The 26,686-nt window shown below is 41.4% G+C and overlaps 2 protein-coding genes across 3 annotated transcripts in view; both read right to left on the bottom strand.

Moving 5' to 3' along the window:
- The window catches only part of LOC135217178 (sterol regulatory element-binding protein cleavage-activating protein-like), a 184,931-nt gene extending 182,951 nt beyond the window's left edge, over nucleotides 1–1,980 (bottom strand). The window contains 1 exon segment of the mRNA XM_064252899.1: nucleotides 1,850–1,980. The gene's annotated coding sequence lies outside the window, so the exon portion shown is untranslated.
- Nucleotides 1,981–4,941: 2,961 nt separating this feature from the next.
- LOC135217308 (uncharacterized) overlaps nucleotides 4,942–26,686 on the bottom strand; it is a 39,713-nt gene continuing 17,968 nt past the window's right edge. For both annotated transcript variants that reach the window (XM_064253087.1, XM_064253088.1), the window contains exons 3-5: nucleotides 23,405–23,473; nucleotides 23,044–23,293; nucleotides 4,942–5,855 (exon numbers count right to left, since the gene is read on the bottom strand). In XM_064253087.1, coding sequence (XP_064109157.1) covers nucleotides 5,011–5,855; nucleotides 23,044–23,293; nucleotides 23,405–23,473 — 1,164 coding nt within the window. In that variant the 3' untranslated portion in view covers nucleotides 4,942–5,010. The remainder of the gene's footprint in view (nucleotides 5,856–23,043; nucleotides 23,294–23,404; nucleotides 23,474–26,686) is intronic.

Genomic DNA, 26,686 nt, shown 5'->3' with positions numbered 1-26,686 from the left:
TCTTACTCAAGATTGTAGTTGTAATCAGCACAATAAAACAACATTTTGTTACCTATATTAGTGAAAGTATGAAACTTTTTATTCCCGGGGTCATGGTTTGAACGGAAATTCAATTTTACCTTGTAATCGGTAGTTTTATCCTTACTGCCAGCACAACTGAAACTCCACAGTGCTTATTTGATTGTAATTATACACATTTTGGTCTTAATTCACTCCAAATTGCACTTGAACCACGCTACGGTTCCTGGTTTCTAAGCGCTCACTCCACAAACACAGTTATGGGCAGCACACGAGTATGAGATGCAAAGCTTTATTTCCTTAATTGTTTACTTTACTCATTATTTAGTTTGACTTTACTTTGTTACTTCAAAATGTATTTAATTCATGTCTATTTTCCCTTTTTTGCAACCAAATAAACCAAGAAAAATTACAAATATTTCTGATGTACTTGGGAGCAGACGACGCAAAGAAAAAATGACTCATCGTTGCCAATCTAGTGGCGCTTCACACATACGCTGATGCATTTACAAACTATTTCCATGAATTCTAGTTGTCACAGTAATGTAGTAATGATAAAATTCTGTAATACTATGTATATATACCTACTACAAATAGATACGCTAATTTCACTTATTTCTCCAGTTTTGTGTAAGTCTTATACCCCGTTTGGAGGGTAAACACACCAATTGGCAACACTGATAAACAATTGACGAGTGCGAAGAACGCCGAAGGTACCGTTGACAAGCAAAACTGTTGATATTTGAGTCAGGAGTCTGGTTACTTTTTCAACAATTATATTTTCAAATTAATAATCATGAATATGCAAAAATATTCATGCAATTCATGACCTTATACTGCCGTTTAACTATTTATTTCAATAATTATCTAGTGCACGCTTCTTCTTCCTCTACTAAAAATCGTAGTTCCCTTGGATAAGTAGCCTAGTGGTTGGAAGTCGGTATTTACGATTGTTGTGTAGAAAGTGCCCCAGCGTCTATGGGTACAAGTCATGTGCGGATTTAGCACAGGAAATGGGAAGTTTGTTGACACAAGCGACTCCCCAAACATCGAGATGGCGTCAATCTTCAAAACATTTTCAGTTGTAAGGAAAAATTTTGAAAGCGTCATGGGGGGTAGTTGAGGGTAGTGTGCACTGCGTTTGGTCACTCTTTTCATTACCCTCCGTTTAATCTTAAAATATGGCCTTAATTTCTAACTTTGGAGAAAAGACTTTTTTTGAAAGGAGAGTTGAGGTCTCGAGCTGTTCCTCTCACCACCAACTCATGACTGATGCCCATCTCCAGTGTCAGGACATGTTAAAGTACTTTTTCAGAGGGTGGCCACAAACGCGGTAGTCAGTAGGTTGGCCAGTCCGGTCGGTTGTTTACCCTATAGCTACTGGGCTAATTTTCAAATCTGCAGATCCAATTTTGCTCTTAGCATACTCCATCATAATCATACTTCACTTGGCACTCTTGTAGGAACCGATGGCCTATCTGACCTAGGTAGAGGAAGGCCGGCCCTGAACTAGACTTCCAGTTTAGGCTACAAACTTGTTGCCCAAGGCAATTTGACGAGGTGTAGCTACCTAGGCTATGCAGAAGTTATCAAAACGAATATATTTGTGGTGACAACATAAATCTTGTCATGGTGGGATAAAGGAAACTACCCCATTCACCCTAGGGATGGATCTTTACCTTAAGTTGACTATCCTAGGATAAGGCTACTCGAGCTGCAATACTAGCTAGTAATACTACCTACATTAAAATCGTTAGCTCCATTTAGTAGCTTCCAACATTTTGAAATTCTGTAAAGGTCTGATAATTTCTGTCCTTATCTCACAACTTACAGCAATGTCATGACGGCCACAGAATATACTGATGTCTATTGAATACTATCACAACAGCCTAGTGCAATATCAATGTTGACTATACATTCACAATTGCAGACGAGAGCATTGTTTACCTGCGTAGTGGCGCAGAAAATAAAGTTGACGCTCGGAGAGCGTATATGACCATTCGAAAAACGTCTCTTTAAATACTGGTATCCTATTTCTAATTTTCATCAATACACCAAAAACAAAGAAAACGCAAAAGAAGCTTGGTGCATTTGATATTCTCATCATCTGTTAAGCAGAGTGGTACTGGTAGCAGACACAAATACTCTACCAAAAAAACTGAGCCGTTAAAAAAACGAACTTTCATTTTTTTAATACATTATTTGTAACAAACTCACACTGGTGCTGTTAACCGTAGCTCGCATTAATTGCATACAATCAAAATTTAGATGTTCCTAGTGAGGTAGTCGGCTTATCATTATTATGAACTTTCATTCGGTGCATAATTTGAATATCTAAACTTTTCCCCTCTTCAAGTTTTCGTTTTTTATTATATCGCATGAATCTTTCGAAGCTTCTTGTCGACCTTCACTTGGCTCATCAGGAGGGCTGCTTTCTGTATTGTTAGTTATGGCTTATAGTTGCCTTGTTTCTTTACTTCTAAGGAACAGGTGCCTTAGAACGCTCTTTATTTTTTTTTTTCTCAAAAAAGTTTTTTCCATGAATCTTAAAAGGGGTTTCTTGACTGGCAAAACCTGTTACATAGTTGCTGTAATGCCTGTTTACCTAAAAGCTTTATTTTTCAATAATTGTTTTTTCTTTGTCACACAGATTCTTTACCTCATCATTATGATATGATATACGTATAGCCATTTCCCGAGATTAATATGACGATTTGTCGCATACTCTTCTGGTGCGGCGTCTACTTTTTCTAAATTCATGTCCAGTGGAATTTCGTCAGAAATTATATAAATCACCTGATACGCATGAAGTTAGGATTATATTTTAATAGTTTCAACTATAATTATCATCTACCTATTGCAGGGCATTTTAAAACCCCGCAGAGGCCTTAGGTTTATCTGATGGCCAAGCGGAGTCCACCAGGGATAAGCACCAGGCAATTTATTATTCCCTGTAATATCTTACCACACTTTGTAGCCACCTTCGGGAAGTGTATCGTGCTTACACAAAGCCAACATAATCTACAGCAACTATCTAGCTAGGATATAGTTCATACTTGGGGGTTTCGTAGGAATCGAATGAGTAATCGAGGTTGATGACACATTTGTGGCTGACTTTTGAAACTTCCTATTTGACATCTTGATAAAGAGCTGCTATGGCCTTTGGCGTAAGTAAATTACGTATGTAAAACTTTCCTCCATTTGTATCGCATAATTTTGGTTTTGATTCATGGTGTTTCTGTACTTTGTAATAATTAAATTCTTTGTCAAATATAGAAAATTGCAGAGAGAGAGAGAGAGAGAGAGAGAGAGAGAGAGAGAGAGAGAGAGAGAGAGAGAGAGAGAGAGAGAGAGAGAGAGAGAGAGAGGTGAATATGGTCATTTACAGAGTACGCAAATAACATTTTTTGTGTATGAGAGAGAGAGAGAGAGAGAGAGAGAATGGTAATTTTCAAAAGTAGGCAAATAACATTTTTTTTGTGTATGAGAGAGAGAGAGAGAGAGCGTTGTACTTATCTCTGATTACTTATTTATGAGGAGTAAAATTTTGAGGTAATTTCGTTTATCGTACAACAAAATAGGTATCTGATGTCATTTTTCCTCACTGTGGTGTTATTTCTATCTGTGTCTCTTTTTAACTGTTTTAGTATAAGTTTTCTTTCTGGTGCTATTATTATACACTTTCATCTCCATTTAGTTTCAAACTGTTTCCGTTACTCCAGCTCTATATATATAAAAAAATTAATTTCCGTTCCTTTTAATGATCTCTCGTTCTCGTGCGCGGTTACTGAATGGTGCCATTGGTTCAATGTCTATTGTTGTCGATTATGAAACACATGAACACCATTGTCCCTCCGTCATCTCAGCCTGTCAAATGTGCTTTTAAAACTGCCGCACCGGGACAAGTAATAACTTTTTGTATTTCGACTTGCCACTGTCATGGGTGTTGTGAGACTTTAAAATATCATAAATGACTTCACAAAAATTTATACCTGTTCACTTACATTATGAGCTGGTGTTTTCAGTTTCTTTTTTTTCTCTCTCTATTTTTTTTCTTTTTAGTTCTGGTTGATTTTACCTTTTCATCATAATTCGCTTAGTTTACTCTTAGCAAGATTATTTTATTTACTAGCATCATTATAGTTACTTTATCATATGACTGGTAAGAATGTTTTTTTCTAAGACAACCCCCCCCCCCTTTTAATACTTCTTTCATCTTCTTAAGCATTGGTTGAAGGAAGATTTTTCAATATCTGAATCTCAGGCACCCTCTTAGATGTTCATTACCTGTCTTTGTTTAATAAAGGCTGACTCTATCATTTGGCTCTTGTACTGACATCTGCTATAAATTATACAAGACAAATTCCAGTTTATCCTGTGGTTATGGTTATTTATTATGGTTAAAAAAAGCTGAACTCTGTTGTCCATACCTAACTGACCATTTATGTGGTATTAATATCTGGGGAAGTGATTTTCCTGTAAAACTGATGTAAGATTGGCCACAGTCCAATCGTGGGATTTTGTATGCTTCTGTGTCCTAAAAATACTTATACCTGAGTATTTCAATAGTTTTATCACATAAAGTGCATTTAGTCACAAAAATTATATGAAAATATAGTAATTTGTGAACATTCCTCAGTGAAAAATACAAGAAATACGCAAATTTTCTGCAAATAATGTGTATATATGTTCCATAGAAAATTAGCGAGTCCATGAATAGTGGGGGTCAACTTATTCACAATTACCCGTCAAGAAATATCTATCCTAACAATTAAAAAAAATGGGAAAAACTGAGAAGTCAAGTGGGAAGTATGTAACGGCAGGATGAACATTAAAAAGGGAAAGTATGCTGCTGGTATTTACTATGTTCTTCATATATCAAAATTTATAAAAGGCATAGTAAAACAATGGGACTAGACCCAGTTCTTATAAAAATATCAACATATATTTAAATACATATCTTTCTCCATAAACAAAACAATGTGATTTTGTTTAAAAATCTCCAAATAATGAATCTTCATCAATATTCTCTAACAAATCATTAACCTCTTTTTCTTCCTCTTGACTACGAAATATATTGCTACTCATCTGAGAACTACTATTAACAACTTGTGAAGGCTGTGTCACAGGACCAGATACTTTAGAAAAACCTTGAAAGGAATAGCCCGATGTAGATGGTTGCAAAGGAGATGGAAATCTCTGCAGTCTTACAATACCACTGGCATTCAGAGCCTTAGGAGACTGATTATCTATGCCACTTCTTGGAGCAAACCTTGCACGGAAATCTGCTGAGATGGGTCTTGCCTCATTTCCTTGGTAACTGTGAGGTCTAGGATTATTGCTCAGAGGAGAGTTGAAAACAAATCTCTGCTTTTGGTGAGGAGATCCACTTAAAGGAGTATTTAAATAAGGTCTGGGGCCTCTCCAATTTTCATGAATATGCTGCGAAGATGAATTACCATAATTACTTACATGTGAAAATAGCTGTTGTTTTTGTTCAGGAGTCTCTTTTGTCATTTCTTCCTCCTCTTCTTCTACAATAGCTCGAGGTGCTGATGTTACTTTTAGGGCTGAAGCTTGCTGCAATAGTTCTTTTATATTACCACCACTGACAGTTGTCGTAATAATATCACCTGACTCCTCAGATGAATAGATAGTGTGAATAGTGTTGAGAGTTATGTTCAAATAATGACGTCGTACAACCTCTCCTCCAACAGATGATTTCAGGCTTACTGGAGAAAGGAGTGTTACATTCCTCAACAACAATACGCATCCCGGAGTAATGGCTTCAGAATATTCTTCCAAAACTGAGCTTGAAATAGTACCATTCATTTCACCTAAGCAAAATAAAGAGAATGATTATGTGAGCAATTTTATTGATGAAAATCAAAATTCCAAGCAATACTGTAGTAAAATATTGTTTGTTCACTCAACAAGGCATATATATAACAAAATCCTTGTAGTAATCACCAATGACAATGAGTTCTGTGTTACCATTATAATCAAATACACTTAAATCAGACCAGAGTCAAAATTCTTAACTCTCACTAAGCTGGCCCTATGTCTTGTGTGACAATGCAAATGGCGCCAAAGTTTTTTTTGGTTTCTGCCTTTCACTTTTCATCTGTCCCTTTCAATCTCTATGTACTAGAACGTTAACAAATCCTTTGGGAGAACCCTTTGAAATGTGATATATGTGAATCAGTGATATCATTGAACGCATTAATAACTAAGCAACTGATACCACTGGAAAGGAAGCAAAGAGGAGTTGGGGAAACTTAGCTATAAGTATCAAATGTAACAGATGACACAACAAATGCCCAGAATAGCAAACAGTATAGAGAAGAGAGGATACACAGAACTGGTACAAATTTTCCATTACCTTTGGGATTTAATGGGCTGTGAGACTATACTCTGTTTTTTTCCATCTGTCCATCTGCCTGTGGTGTTTGCGTATGGTAACACTGCGTCCCGGGCTTTAAATAGTTACGCTATGTGTAAGTTTTAGGTAAATAAAAGGATATCTGGGTGTACATTTGCAACTGAAAAGTATTTTAATAATTTACAGTATGCGAATTTACACCATTAATATTCGAAATAAGGTTATTATTATTGTTGAATGTAAGCTGAATGTAACTATCTAAAGCCCGGGACGCAGTGTTACCATACGCGAACACCTCACGCTGGTGGACAGATGGAAAAAAACAGAGTATAGTGTTGTGAGGGTAGTAACAGCATGACTGACGTGGGAAGAGATTGCTGAAGTAAAGGTAAATACGACAAATTTTTAATCAATTTGTATTTTTCATAACTAACAAACCCTCTGTCTTAACAATAGGATAATCTTGCAGAAGCTGGAAACTGGTTAAAAACAATCAGATTGTAGAGCAAGGAATCTGTGGCATCTGACAACTCATTAGTGAACAAGGTGGAATCCCATTAGTAAACAGTATAAATTAATGATGCATGTATCAGACACATGACCACAAAATGTTAAAACTCCTACACGTTTGTTTGACGTTTCCATTGTAAAAGATATGTGGAGAGATAAGTGTCAGAGTGAAGAACAGACTGAGACTTCAAAGGCAGATGGTTTCAATGTGTAAAGAAAGAGATAAAGGACAATTAGTAAAAAAAAAAAAATAAAAATAGTAGATATGAAAGAAGATGAAGACCTGTAGTAAGGTCTACAAGGAGAAGGATGAGGACCTATATAATGGCCAACAGAACTATACAAAAAGTTCATACAACAAAACCAGACCCAACACAAACCCAGGCAGAAAGTGCACAAGACAGAAAGCAGGAGAGAGACCACATTTCACACCTTACCCTGTGAAAGGAAAATCTGACAAAAAACATCAGTGACTATTACCATGATTGTAAAATCATTGCTCTTATAAGGTAGTTAAAGCAGGTCAGTTAGTCACATTTTAGACTCATAGGGCTTACCTAAAAATTCATTCAAATAAAAAGTAAAACTCAAAACACAGTAAGCTGGACAGTTAAACAAGAACACACCAAAGGCAGGGGCTCAAATCATCTAATATCTAGTTCTACTGGTTAAACTACAGGCAGTCCCCGGGTTACGACGGGGGTTCCATTCTTGAGACGTGTTGTAAGCCGAAAATCGTCATAAGCCGGAACATCGTCAAAAATCCTAAGAAAACCTTATTTTTAATGCTTAGGGTGCATTAAAAACTATGTAAACTGCATTCTTATTGCCTTTTTCATAAAAAAAACTTCAAATATTGATTATTTTACAATTTTGGTGTCATATTTCTTCTGCCAGATCAGCGTTGTAGATGTCATAACCCTGGAACATGCGTTGTAACCCTGGAAATAATTTCTGATGAATACAATTGAAAAGCGCCTTAACCTCAGAACATCGTAAGCCAAACCCGTTATAACTTGGGGACTGCCTTACATTACAGTCAAAACAATATACAGTGGTACCTTGACATATGAAAGGCTCAACTTACAAAAAACTTGAGATACGAAAGCAAATACGAAGATTTTTTTTGCTCTACATACGAAAATTGTTCAAGATATGAAAGGTTGTTGCTGTAAAGTCCCGAGATTCGCCCGGACCACCGATAACAATTTTAAAACTCGTGTGCCGCCAACTTAGTAGACTCACCACCATCTTCCCACTCTCCCATTGGTTCCTGATGCTAGTCACCGCCAAATGATCCTGCTCTCCTATTGGTCAGCATCTCTCCCATGATCCCATCATGCATCGTACATTGCGGCGTGCTTTTTCGTGTTGTGTGAGAACTTTACTTCATACGTATACTTACTACATAACTTAATTACGTATAGTATATACGTAGTCATGGGTCCCAAGAAAGTTGAAGTAGGAAAGAAGAGGATGCTTTCTTTGGAGACAAAAATAGAGATAATAAAAAATTATGAAGCTGGCATGCGATTGAGTGTGATTGCTAAGGAATACGGCCAAAATCCATTGACAATAGGCACCTTCCTTAAGCAGAAGGATGCCATCAAAGCAGCTACACCTTCCAAGGGCATGACTATTTTGTCTAGCAAGAGGAGCCACGTGCACGATGAGATGCAAAGGCTGCTTCTTGTCTAGATAAAAGACAAAGAAATCGCTGGCGATACCATAACCGAAACAGCAATCTGCCACAAGGCCAGCGCTATTTTCGGCGAAGACGACGGAGGAGAAGGGACATCGACGCCAACCCCAGACTTCAAGGCTTCTCACGGGTAGTTCGAAAAATTCTGTAAACGGACTGGCATCCATTCGGTGGTGCAGCATGGGGAGGCGGCCAGCTCGGACACGAAAGCGGCCAAAGCCTTTATTAAGACGTTCGACGAGATGACAATGAAGGAAAGCTACAGTTCTCAGCAAGTCTTCAACTGTGATGAGACTGGCCTTTTTTGGAAAAAAAATGCCTCGTCGGACGTACATCACGGAGGAAGAGAAGAAGCTACCTGGGCATAAGCCTATGAAAGACAGGCTTACGCTCACACTTTGTTCGAACGCCAGTGGGGATTGCAAGGTGAAGCCCCTAGTTTTCTATCATTCAGGGACTTCTCGAGCCTTCAAGGCCCACAAAGTGCTAAAGAAGCTTCTGGTGATGTGGAGGGCTAATGCGAAAGCCTGGGTAAACTTTTGTTCACGGAGTGGGTAAATCTGTGTTTCGGCCCGACAGAGAAGAAATTCTTGGAAGAGAAGCGCCTCCCTCTGAAATGTCTGCTGTTGTAGGCCACGCCCCTGCTCATCCTCCTGGCCTCGAGGAAGATATCCTAGCGGAGTATTCTTTCATCAAGGTTCTATATCTTCCGCCTAACACCACCCCTCTCCTCCAGCTCATGGTCAAGCAAGTGATATCGAACTTCAAGAAGCTGTATACAAAATGTTATTGTTATAATACAATTAAGTTTGTTCATACTTACCTGGCAGATATATATATAGCTGTATTTCTGATGTCCGACAGAATTTCAAAACTCGCGGCACACGTAGTGGGCGGCCAGGTGGTAGTACCCATTCCTGCCGCTGGGAGGCGGATATCAGGAACCATTCCCATTTTCTGTTCATATTTATTCATGACCCTTGTCTCCTGAGGGGAGGAGGGTGGGCACTCTAATTATATAAATCTGCCAGGTAAGTATGAACAAACTTAATTGTATTATAACAATAACATTTTGTTCATGAAACTTACCTGTCAGATATATATATAGCTGAATCCCACCTTCGGATGGTGGGTAGAGACAGAATAGGATTTTTAGGAAACTTAAATTAAGTAAAAGATTTACTTCTTGGTTCCTTACCTGATAGCAAAGTAGACTCTGTGATTACTGTCACTTAAGCCTGCTTCTGCTTTCATCAGAGTTGCCAGCCAGGTTTGGACCTGTAGTGCTGGTGCACTCTGGATGCTCTGTCAACGGGGACGTGACCTCAATGTGACAAGACCATCTAGCCAAACATATGGCAGTAACACAGCAACCGACCACCACCTGACCAACTAACCAAAAAACCCCTGACATTAAAACTAAGGAATGGGAGATTTCCACAGAAGATCTCACCATCAACCAAAAACACAATAAAAAAAAACTAACCTAACTAAGCTAAGGGATAGGGAGAGAGCTACCTTCAGCCCCCAAAACTGTGTCTGCCGAAATGTAAGGCCCCAAAGAACTACAGTTCTCGTAAATCATTCTCACATCCCGGATGTAATGTGAGGCGAATACGGAATTGCTCCTCCAAAAGGTGCTATCAAGTATATCTTTGATAGACATATTCCTTTGGAAGGCAAGAGAAGTAGCTACGGCTCTGACTTCGTGAGCTTTCACTTTAAAGAGGCTCAAATCAGTCTTCTGGCAAGATGAATGAGCCTCTTTAATGACGTCCCTCAAGAAGAAAGCAACAGCATTCTTCGACAACGGCAAATCTGGTCTCTTCACCGAGCACCAGAGATTACCTGAGGGATCTCTTATCTCTTTAGTTCTGTTAACATAGAACTTGAGAGCTCTGACAGGGCACAGGGCTCTCTCTGGTTCTTGACCCACGAGACTCGACATTCCTTTGATTTCAAAGCTCTTCGGCCAAGGATTAGACGGGTTCTCGTTCTTAGCCAAGAAAGACGGGCTCAACGAGCAGACAGCGTTGTCCCCCTTGAAGCCCACTAGACTACTGAACGCTTGGATTTCACTAACTCTCTTCGCCGTCGCCAGAGAAGCTAGGAAAAGCGCTTTCCTCGTCAAGTCCCTTAGAGAAGCTTCATGGAGAGGCTCAAAGGGACTTAGCATAAGATGTTTCAAAACCACATCGAGATTCCATGAGGGTGGTCTTGCTTGTGGAATCTTGGAGGTTTCGAACGACCTTAAGAGATCGTGTAGATCCTTATTGTCGGAGAGGTCCAGTCCTCTGTGGCGAAAAACGGCAGACAACATACTCCTATAACCTTTAATTGTAGGAACTGCCAATTTCTGCACATTTCTTAGATAGAGTAAGAAATCTGCTATCTGGTTCACAGAGGTCGTGGAAGAGGAAATTCCTTCCTTTTTGCACCATGCCCTGAAGGAGGCCCACTTAGACTGGTAGACAGCTCTTGAAGAGGCTCTTCGAGCATTAGCGATTGCTCTCGCAGCTGCCTTTGAAAAGCCTCTCGCTCTGGCCAACTTTTCGATAGTCTGAACGCAGTCAGAGCCAGAGCGGAGAGGTTTGGTGAAACCTTTTGAAGTGAGGCTGTCTGAGTAGATCTCTCCTCCAGGGCAACGTTCTTGGGAAGTCCACAAGGAATGTCATGACCTCTGTGAACCACTCTCTTGCTGGCCACATTGGGGCAATCAGAGTCAACCTTGTCCCTTCTGAAGCTGTGAACTTCCTCATGACCTCCCCCATGATCTTGAATGGGGGAAAGGCGTAAAGATCCAGGTCTGTCCAGTTCCAGAGCAACGCGTCCACTGCAATTGCCCCTGGATCCAGAACCGGGGAGCAATACAGAGGAAGCCTCTTCGTCCACGATGTAGCGAACAGGTCGACTAGAGGACGTCCCCACAATGTCCATAATTGTTGACAGACTTCCTGGTGCAAGGTCCATTCTGTTGGCAGAATCTGATTTCGTCGACTGAGAAGGTCCGCCCTGACATTCTGAACCCCTGCCACGAATCTCGTCAGGATCTTGATGTGCCTTGCGTCTGCCCATAGCAGAACTTCCCTCGCAAGGAGAAAAAGGGATCTGGAGTGAGTTCCTCCCTGATTCTTTAGATATGCAAGGGCTGTGGTACTGTCTGAGTTGACTTGAACGACCTTGCTTGACAGTTTGTCTTCGAAGAACTGCAGCGACAGGAATATCGCTGCCAGTTCCTTTACATTGATGTGCCAGGCTACCTGTTCCCCTCTCCAGGAGCCTGACACTTCCTCCCCCCCTAGTGTTACTCCCCAACCGGAAATGGAAGCGTCTGAGAACAACACTAGGTAGGGGCTCAGAAGATTTAGGGAGAAGCCCTCTCGCAACTTCTGAGGGTCGAGCCACCATCTTAAGTGGCCTTTTACTTTTTTGAGATCCTTAGGATCGCATTCAGGTCCTCCTTCGACTTCCATTCTTCCGCAAGGAAAAATTGAAGAGGCCTGAGGTGCAGTCTTCCCAGCGAGACAAACTTTTCTGGCGAGGAAATGGTGCCCAGCAGACTCATCCACTCCCTCGCCGAACAAGCTTCTCTCTCTAGGAAGGCTGCGACTTTCTCTAAACCCAGCCGCTGACGTTCCTGGGATGGAAACGCCCGAAAAGCCACTGAATCCATCTGAATCCCCAGATACATGATGGACTGTGTCGGGGTCAGATGCGACTTTTCGGAGTTGACCAAAAGACCCAGAGACTTTGCTAGGGCTAACGTTAACTGAAGGTCCTTCAGACATTTCCGCCTCGACGATGCTCTGATCAGCCAATCGTCGAGGTAGAGGGATATCCTGATCCCTGACGAATGGAGCCACTTCGCTACATTCCTCATTATCATTGTGAAAACCATCGGGGCCGTGCTGAGACCGAAACAAAGGGCTCTGAATTGCCAAACCCTGTTGTCTAAGACGAATCTCAGGTACTTCCTTGAAAGAGGGTGGACGGGGACGTGAAAGTACGCGTCCTGCAGGTCCAGAGACACCATCCAGTCGCCAGGTCTCAAGGCTCCTAGCACCGACTTAGGCGTCTCCATTTTGAACTTGATCTTTTCCACAAAAAGATTGAGCCTGCTCACATCCAGGACTGGGCGCCAACCCGACGACTGCTTCGGCACCAGGAAAATCCTGTTGTAGAAGCCCGGTGACCCCAGGTCCAAGACTTGTTCCACCGCTCTTTTTTCGACCATCTGGTCTAACAGATCGAAAAGGATACTTTTCTTCTCTCCCTGATAAGATGGAGAGAGGTCTCTGGGAGTTGATGTTAAAGGAGGAGGATGTAAAAAGGGGATCTTGTACCCCTGCTCTACGATCTTGAGAGTCCAAGGATCCGCCCCTCTCTGCCTCCATGCCTCCGCAAAGAACTTCAGCCTGGCCCCGACTGGCGTCTGAAGGACAAGATCTTCATTTGGTGGATTTGGTTTTAAATGAAGCTCTTCCTCTCGAAAAACCTCTCCCTCGAGGAGCTGCTCTCGAGGGGGGTGCCCCGCGAAAGGGTTTGACTTTATTCGGGGGTTTACTGAATGAAAATGTGGAAGGAACTGCTGGGCGTCTTGAAGACTGTACCAAGAGGTCCTGGGTCGCCTTCTCCTGCAAACTCGTTGCCAGATCCTTTACCATAGCCTGGGGGAAGAGATGGTCCGAAAGAGGCGCAAAGAGCAATTCCGCTTTCTGAGCGGGAGAAACAGACTTCGCGGTAAAATTGCATAAGAGAGCTCTTTTCTTTAGGAAAGCCGTTCCAAAATGAGAAACTAGCTCCTCCGAACTATCCCTGACGGCCTTGTCCATACATGACAACACGCTGGACAGCTCCCCCAGACTGAGAGAATCAGGACTTCTAGACTGAAGATCTAAAACTCCCAAGCACCAGTCTAAGAAATTAAAGACATTCAAAGTGCGAAGCAGTCCCTTCAAGTGGTGGTCCGTCTCCACAGGAGTCCAGGACACCTTAGCAGACGATAAGAGGGACCTCCTCTGAGCGTCCACTAAACTGGAGAAGTCCCCAAGAGCGGACGAAGGAACCTTTACTCCCACGTCCTCCTTGGTTTCATACCAAATTCCTCCTTTCCCGGAGAGTCTAGAGGGAGGAAGGGCGAAAGTGGTCTTGCCCTGGTCCTTCCTTCGAGACATGAAATCTTGAAGCTTCTTGAAAGCCCTCTTGGTCGAAAGCGACGTCTTCATTTCGACGAACTCAGGGGTCTTAACGGACTTGGAAGACGAAAGTTGAGAGGGAGGAGACCTAGGGGCTGCCGGCTGGAACTTATCCCCGAAGGATGAACGTAACAGCCTGACAAGAACCTTATAGTCCGAGACAGCTGAAGCTACAGGAGGTTCTTCTTCGACTGAACTCCCTGGACTACTAAGTTCCCCTTCCTCCCTAAGAGGAACTGGAGAACGTCCATCCGGAGAGGGCGTACGTCCAGCAGTCTCAGGCCTGAACAAAGACTTCCGTTGATTGGAAGTACCCGCTTCAGGTACGGAAACGCCCTTACGACGATCCTTAGAAGGACGGACATCCTGCGAACGTAGCGCGTCCTTTGAAGCAACGGGAACTGTCTTAGCAGACACGTCCCTACGAGAGGAAGCGCGAGCTTCCTGACGAGAGGCGCCAAAAGCGTCCTGCTTAGCCAAGCAAGCGTCCTGCTGAGCGTCCTCAAAAGCGTCCTGCCTCGTTCGAAAAGCGTCCTGCTTCGAACGGCGAGCGTCCTGCCGAGCGTCCTCAAAAGCGTCCTGCCGAGAACGCAAAGCGTCCTGCTTCGAACGCCGAGCGTCCTGCCGAGCGTCCTCAAAAGCGCCCTGCCGAGAGCGCAAAGCGTCCTGCTTCGAACGCCGAGCGTCCTGGCGAGCGTCCTCTACAGCGAGAGCGAAAGATCTACTCGGAGAACGAGAACGGTGACCATCCGGAGGTGGAGAGAGAGACGAACGAGACGAGAGAGAATGAGACTGCTTCGTCCTCTTGACGGGCAGCCTAACGTCCTTTCTACGCTTAGGCTCGACTGCTGCTGGGCGAGTCCTCTGAGCCATAAGAGACGTAATCTGGTCCTGAAGGGACACAAGGATATCCTTCGTAGGTGACGAAGGAGCAGAAGAAGGGGCAGGACTGACCCTGCGAGAAGGCGAGGGGCGAGGGGACGCCTCCTTCCTTCTAGCAGGTACAGCTACCTGCCTCTCAGGTGAACACGCCTGTGCGCGGAAACCAACGTCCTCGTCGGTAGAAACTCTACCTCTCTTCTGAGGAGGAAAAGCGTCATACGCGTCCTCTGACGAAAGTGGTGACATGGGACGTGAAGCGTCCTCAAAACGAAAAGTTCTTTTCAACGGACGCGAGTCTCTCCGAGCGCTCCACCCCTTGCGCGGGGAGGACGCTTCGGAGGACGAAAAGCAATCCTTCAGGACACGCGCTCGTGCGCGCTCCTTGGCAGCCTGGGACTTAGCAACAAGGCCTGCCGAAGGGACGCCAGATCAGTGGGGAGCCCCCGTAACCCTCTTGCGGCTTTCGACATACCCACTCCCTGAGTCCTGGGAGTCCGATAGAGGTCTAGGCCTAGAGGCATTATGGGGCCGATCTGACGCCCCCTCCACAACACTAGGGGCACTATCACAAACTTTCACAGGGCCAGTTTCTAGGGCCAACACTTTCGATTCAAGAGCGCGAATAGACTCAAGAATCAGAGAAAGGGTGTTACCTTCTCCAGACACAGCACTGGGGCCCGAAGGCAACAAAACAGGATTGGGTTGAGCAAAATCTACCGGTGTTAGAGGAGGAGAAATGTTACATTCCTTACCTTTCGTAGAACTGCTCTTGGAGGAAGACCTCCTGACTCTATCGCGCTCCAATTTACGTCGATAGGTCTCATACATCTTCCATTTATCATCAGACAAATCCTTGCATTCATTGCACCGATCATCAACCAAGCAAACATGCCCCCTGCATTCCATACAAACTGTGTGAGGATCAACTGAAGGTTTAAGAAGCCTCACCTTACATTCACTCCTCACACACACACTGAAACTTCCAGTACTTGATCCCGACATCATGTACACAGAAAAGCCAATCCAAAATAAAAAACCAATCCACTATTACGCGTGCCAATCCAACAATCCAGAAGTCGATACCAAAAGTCAATCCAGATAATTTAAAGCGAGATAAATAAAAAATCCTAGACGGAGGTACTGTAAACAGTTGTTTCCAGCACCGGCGACAGAAAAAATATGAACAGAAAATGGGAATGGTTCCTGATATCCGCCTCCCAGCGGCGGGAATGGGTACTACCACCTGGCCGCCCACTACGTGTGCCGCGAGTTTTGAAATTCTGTCGGACGTCAGAAATACAGCTATATATATATCTGACAGGTAAGTTTCATGAACAAAACATCTTTTCAAGAGATGTTTCGACATCACCAATACCACAAACCTCACCTTGCGTAAATTTTGGAAGGAGCATTTCGATATCGTGATATGCATCCGAATCATCGATCAAGCTTGGCAGGAGGTTTTGAGGCGAACCTTGAATTCTTCGTGGACGAAACTCTGGCCTGATGCTGTATCTGCCCGAGACTTCGAGGGATTTGACGTGGGCGAAGCTGGTGCTGCAGATTCAGGAACAGTTGACGATCCTGAAACTGTTTTGCAACCAGATCTTGACGAGATCGTTGCACTCGGCAAGTCCATGGGGCTGGTCGTCGACGAGGACGACATCACTGACCTTCTCGAAGAGCACCAAGAGGAGCTTACGACGGATGACCTGAAGGAGTTGGAGGCCATGCAACATAACATCGTTCAAGAAGAGTTCTCTAACAGCGGCGAGGTGGAGGAGGACGACCCTATGACAACGGCAGAAATTATGGATGCTCTAGCTGCTTTTCATAAGGTGCAATCATTTGTAGAAAAGACACACCCCCGAAAAGGCTTACACAGGTCGTAAGCTTGTGCAGTTCAATGACATTTGCCAGAGTCGTTTCAGGAGCATTTTGAAAAGCAGGCAGAAGCAATCTTTCTTGGATAGTTATTTCTTAAAGAGGCCTTTACTACTAGCAGGAGTAAGCAAAAAGGGAGATCCAATTGATACAAGAAAAAACAGAAAGTTGAAAGTGGTGAAGAAATTGAAATTTTGTGAAAAAAAAAAAAATTAATTATAAGTTTTTTGTAAAGGTAAGTGTTACAGTTTTGTTAATGTGTTTCTTAAAGTTTAGTTTAAATTTCCTGACATTTTTTAACATGTTTCGTAGAGTTGAGTGTATACTATAAGAAGTTTTCAGCCGTTTGTCCTCCTCCTCTGTCGCCACTTTCGGAGATCACCTCACTCAAAAGGTAAGGTTCCACATTTTACTACATACGTATGTATGTACGTACAGTATTTCTTGTATACCATGTACACTAATAAACTTTATTAACAGGTAAATACATATTAGTGCTAGTATGTATTAAGTTAGGTATTGAATGGTCCAAATTGTTGTAGTATTTCATTGTTTATAGGTCAATTTAGCTTTATTATAAAATTTACTGGGGTGTTTTTGTAGGGCTTGGAACAGATTAGCCATTTTACATGTAAAATGCGGTTCAAGATACGAAAAGCTCATGATATGAAAGCCACCTCAGAACGGATTAATTTCGTATCTCGAGGTACCACTGTACAAAGGAATTAAAAAAAATTTTAAGTGCTGAAAAATTCTTGTATTGCAACATTCTTCTACACAATAGCTGCCTTAAAAACATAAGGCAGACTACTATCCATCTGCTTTTTTTTTTTTTAAGAAAGACAACACCTGAGCGATAATGACAACAAAATTGCGCTGGATCAAATGTGTTGGTGATCTTAAACATAATAGCTTTTCAACATTGGACAACTTTACGATGAAAAGGAAACCACAGTGGTTATAAATGGCAAAATTTTGTGGTTTTCCAAATGCTATGCTTTATCATATTCTTAATGACTTTGTAATGGACTAAGTTAGGTACAAATGGTAACTTGTATCTCAAGTTTCCAAATTTCCTGGGAGCCGATGGATATTGGCTCTTTTCATTGCAAACAAAAAAAATTGAGCTGTACAGGCTTGTCACTCAGAGCAAAACACTGGACTCAATAAAAAGAAGTAACAACAGTCCTTAATTTTCCATGTACATACGACAAACTTCAATAAAAATAATTCTAATTACAGGGTCAAATACCAAAACAAGGGGAGAGATTTTATTTGTCATTTGCCTTCAAGACCTTAATCTTACTCAAACTTACCCTCCACTTTATCCTGCTGCAAACACTTTCAATATCTTTCACCAGTCTATGGATTTTCTCTTCACTATTGCCAATTCAGTAAATGCTGTATCATCTGCAAACATCAACCATTCAATATTTAATAAGTTAAGTATATCTTAGTTTTACCAGACCACTGAGCTGATTAACAGCTCTCCTAGGGCTGGTCCAAAGGATTAGATATTTCTATGTGGCTAGGAACCAATTGGTCACCTAGCAACAGGACCTACAGCTTATTGTGGGATCCAAACCACATTATATCGAGAAATTAATTTCTATCACCAGAAATAAATTCCTCTGATTCTGCATTGGCCTCACATTTAATAAATGACCCATTTACTCATACCACAACTTTCCCTCTATATCAAGCTAATTTCCTTTCCTTGTTTCTGTGAAAGTGTGGATCTATATCCAATGATGCTATGACATCTTCACAAGTTGAAATAAAAATAGAAAATCAACAGGTCTTGTGATTGCTTCCTCCATCACTGAGGCCTTGCTGGATAACCTCCAAGCATGAATACTTCCTCAACCACGGATATCACATCCATGAATCACTTTTGTTGCAATCAAAAGGGGCTATTAAAGTCATCCTTGTGTTGAATGAAACAGGAAGAGTTCTCTCGTGTCTTCCTAATAAGACTTAATAGGAGTGGCATAGCTATTAGGAAGAATGAATAATTGCTTCTAACCTCCATGCTCCTGCATCTCATTAGGCCAAGCCATACACAGGTTAGCTATGATTTTGGTTTACTGTAAACAAGCCAACAAACAGTGAGATCCACATAAGTCTCAGACCTTACTAAATACACTGACAGTAGGACCTACTTTACTCTGCTGAGATTGCTAACTTTAATGTTTTATAGAGATGAACTTCGGAACTATGCTGACCTTATTTGCCTCTGGTGACATGACACTTTCAAATGCCAGTCTGCAGAATATCTTTGAACAGGTGCCACCTTTATTCCACAGGTAAGTCAGCAATGCAGTTGGTGTGCAGTTGCCACCAACTACTGAGCAAATGCTTGGAGAACTTAAAAGACAACATTTCTTTTGATAAAGTTAATGTATTGGCCCATCTCTTGTGCAGACAACAGCACTCTCATTTACAACTACCTGACTGGAAGCATCTGCAAACATCTGGGCTGGGAGAACTCACACCAGGTGAACAAGGTCCTCATTTACTCTGGTACTATTAATGGGTTGTCTTCTGGTTGAATTTCCAATGAAGAAAACTTCCTGAGCTATTGTTTGAGTGATCTAAAGAAGAACAACCCGTGAAGATAGAAGTGTAATGATTACATTTTAACATATATATATATTCCATATATGTAAGTAAGCCCATGACCCAAGGGGTCACTGGCGAGAACAAGGAGTGTGATAAGGAAAGATAAGGAATGCAAGCTAGACGCTGCCGCGTTGTATCTGCAACGCCCTGGTTTGCATTTGCCTGTGGTAATCAAAAGCATTGTCTTGTAAAACAGGTCACAGTGCCTTCGCCTGAGAACATGGTGACCTATAACCCACAGAGACAACCACGTGACTTCCTAGTCACACGTTCATCTGTCTGTATGTTATGTATGCTGAGCTAAGCTTTGCTCTCCTATCTTTTGTAAATGCTTTGTAACTTAGATCTCTACTTCCACTCATCGAGACAAGTTCTCTGAACCACTTCTTCCCCTACTCAAGAGATGTAGTCTCACAAATATATGTTAAGTTTGACAACCATGAGTTTGAACATCTTCACCTCTATACTCAAAGAAGATACTAACGAAATACTTGCGTATAACATCACAGGTTATAACATCCATACATAGGGGTATCCCGTATAGATGCCTCATCAGGGATTCCCATAACTTTACCGAAGGATGTGGACTCACTCTATCAAGACTGCCAGATCAAGAATGACATTCCTTTGATCCTCTCCTCTGCAAATTGAACTAGTTCCTCACTTGTTGAAGGTACTAAATCCAACTTCTTATAATTTACATGAAACCTAAGTTCTTTACAGAACTGATTCAAGAGAAAGTAGACAGATGTTTTGGAAATCTCGGTCTCAGTAGGAAAAGAAAAGTGTATGTTAAGAACCAACGAATTTAATTGGGCCGTGTTTTGTTATTTCCTCATAACATTTTCAAGTCTAAAAGAGATATTACAGTGTTTTAATAGTACAAAGATTATACAGTCATTGTTGGCTGACAAAGCTGAGTAAAAATAGCAACGATAAGATAAATGATAAATCCTTTAAAATGAATTACAACAGCATACTATAAACAAATTGGTAGGAAAGACAGATGGAAATTTACACTATAAAGACAGATGGAAATTTACACTATAAATAAATTATTGAATTATTTATATTAAAAGCAAGGGCTAAGATGAATTGTCAAGGTTAAAATGTGGTTTCCTAAAAGGTTAAAATGTGGTTTCCTAAAAAATATTTCTATTGATTCAGAGATTTTCATTGACTCTCCTTTTACTCAGCTTTGTCAGCCAATATTGATTGTACAATCTTTCAACTATTAAAATACTGTAGTGTCTTTTCGGCTTAAAAATTTTGTTATGAAGAAACTACGAAACACTTTGCATATAAAATGTGGTGGTTCTTAACACTTACCTCAACAGATGATTCCACATGTCCATGAATGGTCACGGCCGTGTGGCGGACATACGTACGTGAGATGGGGGGGAAACTTGAACACTCGAGATCGAAGGAGAATCCCTTAGAGTCGAACTCTTGGAAGCACCAGTGAGAGAGGCAGGCAAACACTCCTGCTGCACCAACTCCGCGTTCACTACCTTCGACCTCTTGACAGGTGCCTTGAGATCCTTACGGCAATGAATAGGCATTGGAGAAAAAGGAGCACTAACATCACATGCACAGGCAGGGGAGGTTGCAACATGCTCGCGATGTGCATGGACGGTGGGGGGGTTAACATGTTTGAGATTCGAGGCAGAGGACGAAGCATCTCCTGCAGATTGCACACCACTAACACTGCCCAAACAACAGCACTCTTGGGAACACATTCGTGTTGTTCCTCCCTCGAAGGCGAAGGAAGGGCAAAGTCCTTAGCCTTCCAACGCTTGATACGACGACGGGGCGTAGAGGGGGAAGAGGGAGAGGAAGACAGCACCAGTTTCTTATGCGCACTCTTCTCAGGAGGCGGGGACGAAGCATCACGTTTCCTACCAGTCCTCCCAACCGATAAGGCAGCCAACTTCACGTCCAATACAGAGTCCAACCTCTGAAGCACTGCCTGGCATATGACCTCAGACTGATGTGCCAGAGAGGGCTCCGATGACAAGGAAGGGAAATGTAGCGAACTGGGCAGCAGAGATGATGTCATGGCTGAGAAAGGCGGATCAGAGGAGACGACTCTGAGAGATGTCATCGATGGAGTGACGTCACAAGTAGTGGTGATGTCCTAGCTTCCCCTTGGTGCGAGGGGGAATGAGACGCCACTGGCAGAGGAATACACAAAGACGGATCCCATGACGTCATCAATGGGGCTGATGCCACAGCGTTACCCCGACTCGAAGCGGCAGCAGACACTGGCAGAGCAATACAAGATGGCCAACTGCTGCTACCCGCAAAGACGAGGCCGGGAGGAGGGAAGATGGCCTGGCCAGACTGGGGAGGGGGGTGCAAGCTCCACAAAATGCGCTAGCAACCCATCCAAGGACGGGGGACCCCCTAGCCTGAGCGTCTTCCAAATCGCTACCATTTTGGATGCCTCCGACTCTGGAAGAGAAGAGATTGATGAAAAAGCCTCACTTCTTCTCGGGAATCAAATAAACTCCTGAGGAAGAAGGGGTTACATTACAAACATTAGCCTGGCGGCCTCCCGATATTTCCATCGACGAATCAATGGAAGAAAAGGAAGGAGATGCAGGGACAACGCTACTTTGGGGGTTGCCTACTGCAGGAGACGAAACATCGGGAAGAGGAGAAAAACCTTCCCAAGTAGGAAGAGTCAAAACCGTCCGATGTTCTCTCTGCCATAAAACGACCTCCACTGCTCCTTAGGCCATGCCCAGCATTCTGTGCAAAGATTCGTAATAGTACAAAAATTAGAACGACACCTACTGCACGTGATGTGACAGTCAGTCACTGCTGAAGCCAGAAAACGAGAACACAGAAAACCTGGAACTCCAGGGCACATACACTGACGCTGAGAAGGAGCAGAAGAAGCCATAATACCAGCCAAACACACACACACACACACACACTAAACAGAAGTGAAACAGGCAATGAACCGGGAAAAAGCCAAGAGAGGTTAACATGACTCTTGCCCAGGCAGTCAAAAGAAAGACTGATGCGTGATCATAGGTGAATGGTCTTCGACCATCCTTCACCCGATCTACGCATGCGTTGCCAGATATCACAAGATTCCTTGCTTTCATCTGACTTTTAACCGGATCCAGCTGGGCACTAGAATTATCCTATCGTTAAGACCAAAGGTTTGTTTGCGTATGAACAAAGAAAAAGATAAAGAATGACCAAAGAATTTCAAAACTATACATTATGAAGTGAACTGAATGGAAAATGCTAACCCCTCTACAGAGTGTCAGTTTGCAAAAAGTGACTCATTACCTGATGGTGAGCAAGGAAATCCACTGGACTGGACAATTCCCTTACATCCTAGTGACCAATTATGGAACCACAGTATATTCCCTATGCCCAAACTTACAGTGTCGAAATTATCAGTTTCCAGCCTACAGGTTCACTTTAAGGATATCACATGGCATGTCAAACAGAAAGGTTTGTATTATTTGACCAACATTGCTATCCAGTGACTAAATTTCAGTTACTAAACTACATGGCAAATACCATTTGTAGGGTTATAGACCATTAATGCTAACACACAAAGATACAAACATAAAACTTAGGCCAAAGACCAAGCCCTAAAACCTATGAGGTAATTTAGAGTGGAAAATGTTGAAACAATTGTTAGGAGAGGTTGAAAAGTAAGCTGGAACAAAAAGAATATGAACAGAATAAAAGTGGCTGAAGGATCACTGCAAAGAACCTCAAGTAATGCCTGCAGTGCACCATGAAAGGTGTACTAATGGCATTATGCCCTCACAGGGCCATTAATGCTAACAAAGTACTAAAAAAGTAATTTTTGCAGTTACCTGTTTTATCTCTTAATAGCACTGTTGCATCAGAGATTGAAGCATCAATGCTGCGCACCATGACAGCTAGAAAGGGTATCTTGCGGACACCAGCATATCCCCTCAAGGCAGCCCTTCTCAAGATCCATTTAATGTTGAAGACTGTCAAGGGAGATGCTTGATTTGGTTGATTTAGTTCCAGGTCATCTAACATTTGTTGCCATGGTCCACATAAGAATTCATCAGCAGAGCTTTGAGAGCAAACGATATCCTAAAATAAATATGTTACATAATTTTGAAAAATATTGTTACTATCCTCTTTGTGAACATAAACACCATTACAGTAATATCATGAAAAGTAACATATAGAACTAAATCTTACCCTACTGACAGATGGGCTGCTATCTTCTTCACACAATGGCTGGACACTCATGTGTGTAGTTCTAAAACCCTGGAATTAATCAAAATAAGACTGCCTGGAATATAATGAAACGTCTTGCTTTTATATAAGACTTAACTACTATGTACTATACAAAGATGGGAAATGCTGCAGCTGCAACTGAAATAAAAAATGTTCCTAAGTAGCATTTTTCATCCGTATCAGTGATGCAGTGCATTGTGAAGGGTAAGGATTTGTTCTCTTTACTGATGGTTATCTAGATTCCCTCTGCATGTTGATGATTATAGTTTCATACAATGATGGCACTGACGACATCTATTTTTCATACTGATTATGTAAACCCTGGATCAACAAAGCAAAAATGAGTGACCTCAGCTGGGAATCCATGCAACTTGCTTTAACTGTTGCAAAACACATAGTATGTGAGAAATGAGCTGTTAGTACTTGAATTAAATCCCTACATGACACATGGGTCTAAATTCTAATATTACTCTGTTAGGCTGAATGGATAATCTTGGATCACCACCAAGAATGCAATATGTACAGTATATCCCTGATATAATGTGAGGAACTTTCTAGTCCTATCAGATCCCCAAGGAATGAGTTGGATCTCCCAAAAGACAGGATAACATGTCAGCCTGACCTAGTGAATACTCACAGGATTGTGGACAGGAAAAACCTGCACAAATGAAACTGATTGCTGAACCATGAGCTGAGGATGACTCATAAAAGGAACATGCATGTTTCGAACAATGGTAACCCTTTCTGAAGTACTTATGATTGGCCAGAGCTGAACTAGTATAAGCTATTGGAACAAACATGAGTGCTATCATGCATTAAAACAATGTAAGTTCAGAACAAACTAGACACTAAATGAGTGCCCTTACAATCACATGTGTACAGATCATCTCAATACCCAATATTGTAAAGTGGCAATCTGTCACACATGAACCTTGGCTGCATATGCACAATCCAGGGATTATGCAACAGCTGAATGTAAAGATATCATTGACTCCATTCTGCTTACCTCAGCAAGAGTAAGGGACAGTTATCTGGTCTCAGAAAGAATGGGAAGACTTGGGGTCCCTCTAGTACTCTAAACCTTGCATGCCAGAGAGAAAGGGTAACAAATTGCTATTTACTCAAGGGAGAAGGGTGGGTTTCATGTCTGACCAACACTGAACATTAGCAAAACTTGTTTTAAGAAATGGAGAGAAAAGGCTAAGTATCTCTTATGGAAAACCAAGTTCACCTGGTGGAATAGCATTTAAGAGAGCCAAGGTGGAGGACCCTACCCTTTGACTCCATTCTCCTTCCTGCCATCACATACAATCTCACCTCCATACTTATCACATCAACAATGTTTACCATCCAAGCACTTCTAATTTCTCTTCTTTTACATTCCCACCCTGTGGTGGGAGTGTAAGAACACGACCACCATAGTCCCATGTAACATAAAAGGCAACTAATAGGACAACTGACATTTTTGTTAAAGGCTAGACCCACCACTGATTACTTGTTGACAAAGGCAAATTTGTGAACCATGCTGGATGCATTAAGGAATGAGAATAAAACTAGTCCTCTCATTTCTGAGGTAAGCTTTTGAGTCTACATTGTTCACATGATTCCCAGCATCTTGCTGAACCGAAGGTTGGAGAATTTCTTGAGGGAAGAGACAGCTGTCAGCTCTAAGAACCTAGTGTTGAGCAGCTTTAACTTCTTTAACCTGCTAAGTGTCAACAACAGCATATCTCAGTTGCCCACCCCTCATACCAAGCTGCCTTCAACAGAGTAACACTTTCTCCCTTTTTCTAGGCTGGTGTTGCACTGATCAAGCTCAGAAATACATTTTACTCTATACAAATTGTAGGAGTATCATTTGGTAACACTATTATATAAGTTAGGGGTAAATGGCAACTTATTTTTATAATAGAAAGACAGTCTGACAGAGAATATCTACTTCTTGTTCTACACTTCAGGTGGTCACTGGTAAAAGATTAATTTTTTTTTGTTCCAAAGCAAAAGAGGAATCTTTTGCTTAGAGAGAGATTATTACTCCTCAGTGCAGAGACTACAAGACTGCTACCATAGACTGATTGATGATTTACTTGATTCTGAAGAAAAGCATAATTTAGAGATGTGAGCATTACATTGGCAAGTAATGAATGGGGGGTGGAAAATTTTCAGGGTCTAAGAGAGACCACTTCTAGTTCAGCTGCTATTGCAGGGAGTGTAACCAGCATCTTCTCAGAGTCATTACCTTTCTATAGATGAAAAGTGGCCTAGGACCCTTGCCCATAATGTAGGGATATTATTTTGGATGGTTTAATAATGAAATAAAATAATTTTTATTTGATTATATGTATAGTTTACCCTTAAGACTATGGTATATGTATTTTTTTTTATTTTGTGTCTTTAACACCTCATATTCACGAAAAATTAGCCGTTCTCATTTCGTATGAAAACGATGGTGGTTTGCTGGTTATGGTGAATGTGAAAGCTTTATACAAAGGGAATATAAGTAGTAGACTGTCCAGAGGGAACCGTTGGTTGGATGCTTCATTTTCAACCGTAAATTTGGATTGCTGGGATGAACATTTTCTTTTAAATAAAGGAACTTTTGAAGAATTTAAAGTGTTAAAGAAGAACAATTTGATTGCAGTGGCACCATTAAATCTCTGAGTCACCATATAAGAATAGGTTGCTTTTTTCAGCTGTAACTTGAGGGGTTCAGTGGAAAAACTGGAGTAACTCCTGTTTAAGACTGCCTAGGCCTAGAGAACCTAGTTTTGGAACCATTCCTGTGTATTACTGAATTGTTTCCAGTGACTGTGGTTTTATTTTTCTTGAAAAAGTAAGAGTAAAATTATTGAACATTATGGAGTAACTACTGGAATAAGAAAAATTTGATTTGATGATTATGGTAATATAATATATATATATATATATATATATATATATATATATATATATATATATATATATATATATATATATATATATATATTATATATATATATATAATATAGTATATGATATATATATATATAATATATATATATATATAATATATATATATATATATTATATATATATATATATATATATTAATTTAAGTAAAAGACTGATTAACTGGTGCTACTAGGTTAAGATATTTAAATTAAGATTTCTTAACAATAAGATAGTTTGGTTAAAAAAGATTTGATAGCCATCAAATTTTCAACTAAAGGAAAATGCTGGAGTAAAATTTTTCTGGGTATATAC

Source organism: Macrobrachium nipponense, chromosome 7, assembly GCF_015104395.2.
Source record: "Macrobrachium nipponense isolate FS-2020 chromosome 7, ASM1510439v2, whole genome shotgun sequence".
NCBI classification, from domain to species: Eukaryota; Metazoa; Arthropoda; class Malacostraca; order Decapoda; family Palaemonidae; genus Macrobrachium; species Macrobrachium nipponense.
The sequence above is the reverse complement of the archived record's forward strand: the minus strand, read 5'-3'. Positions and strand labels throughout refer to the sequence as shown.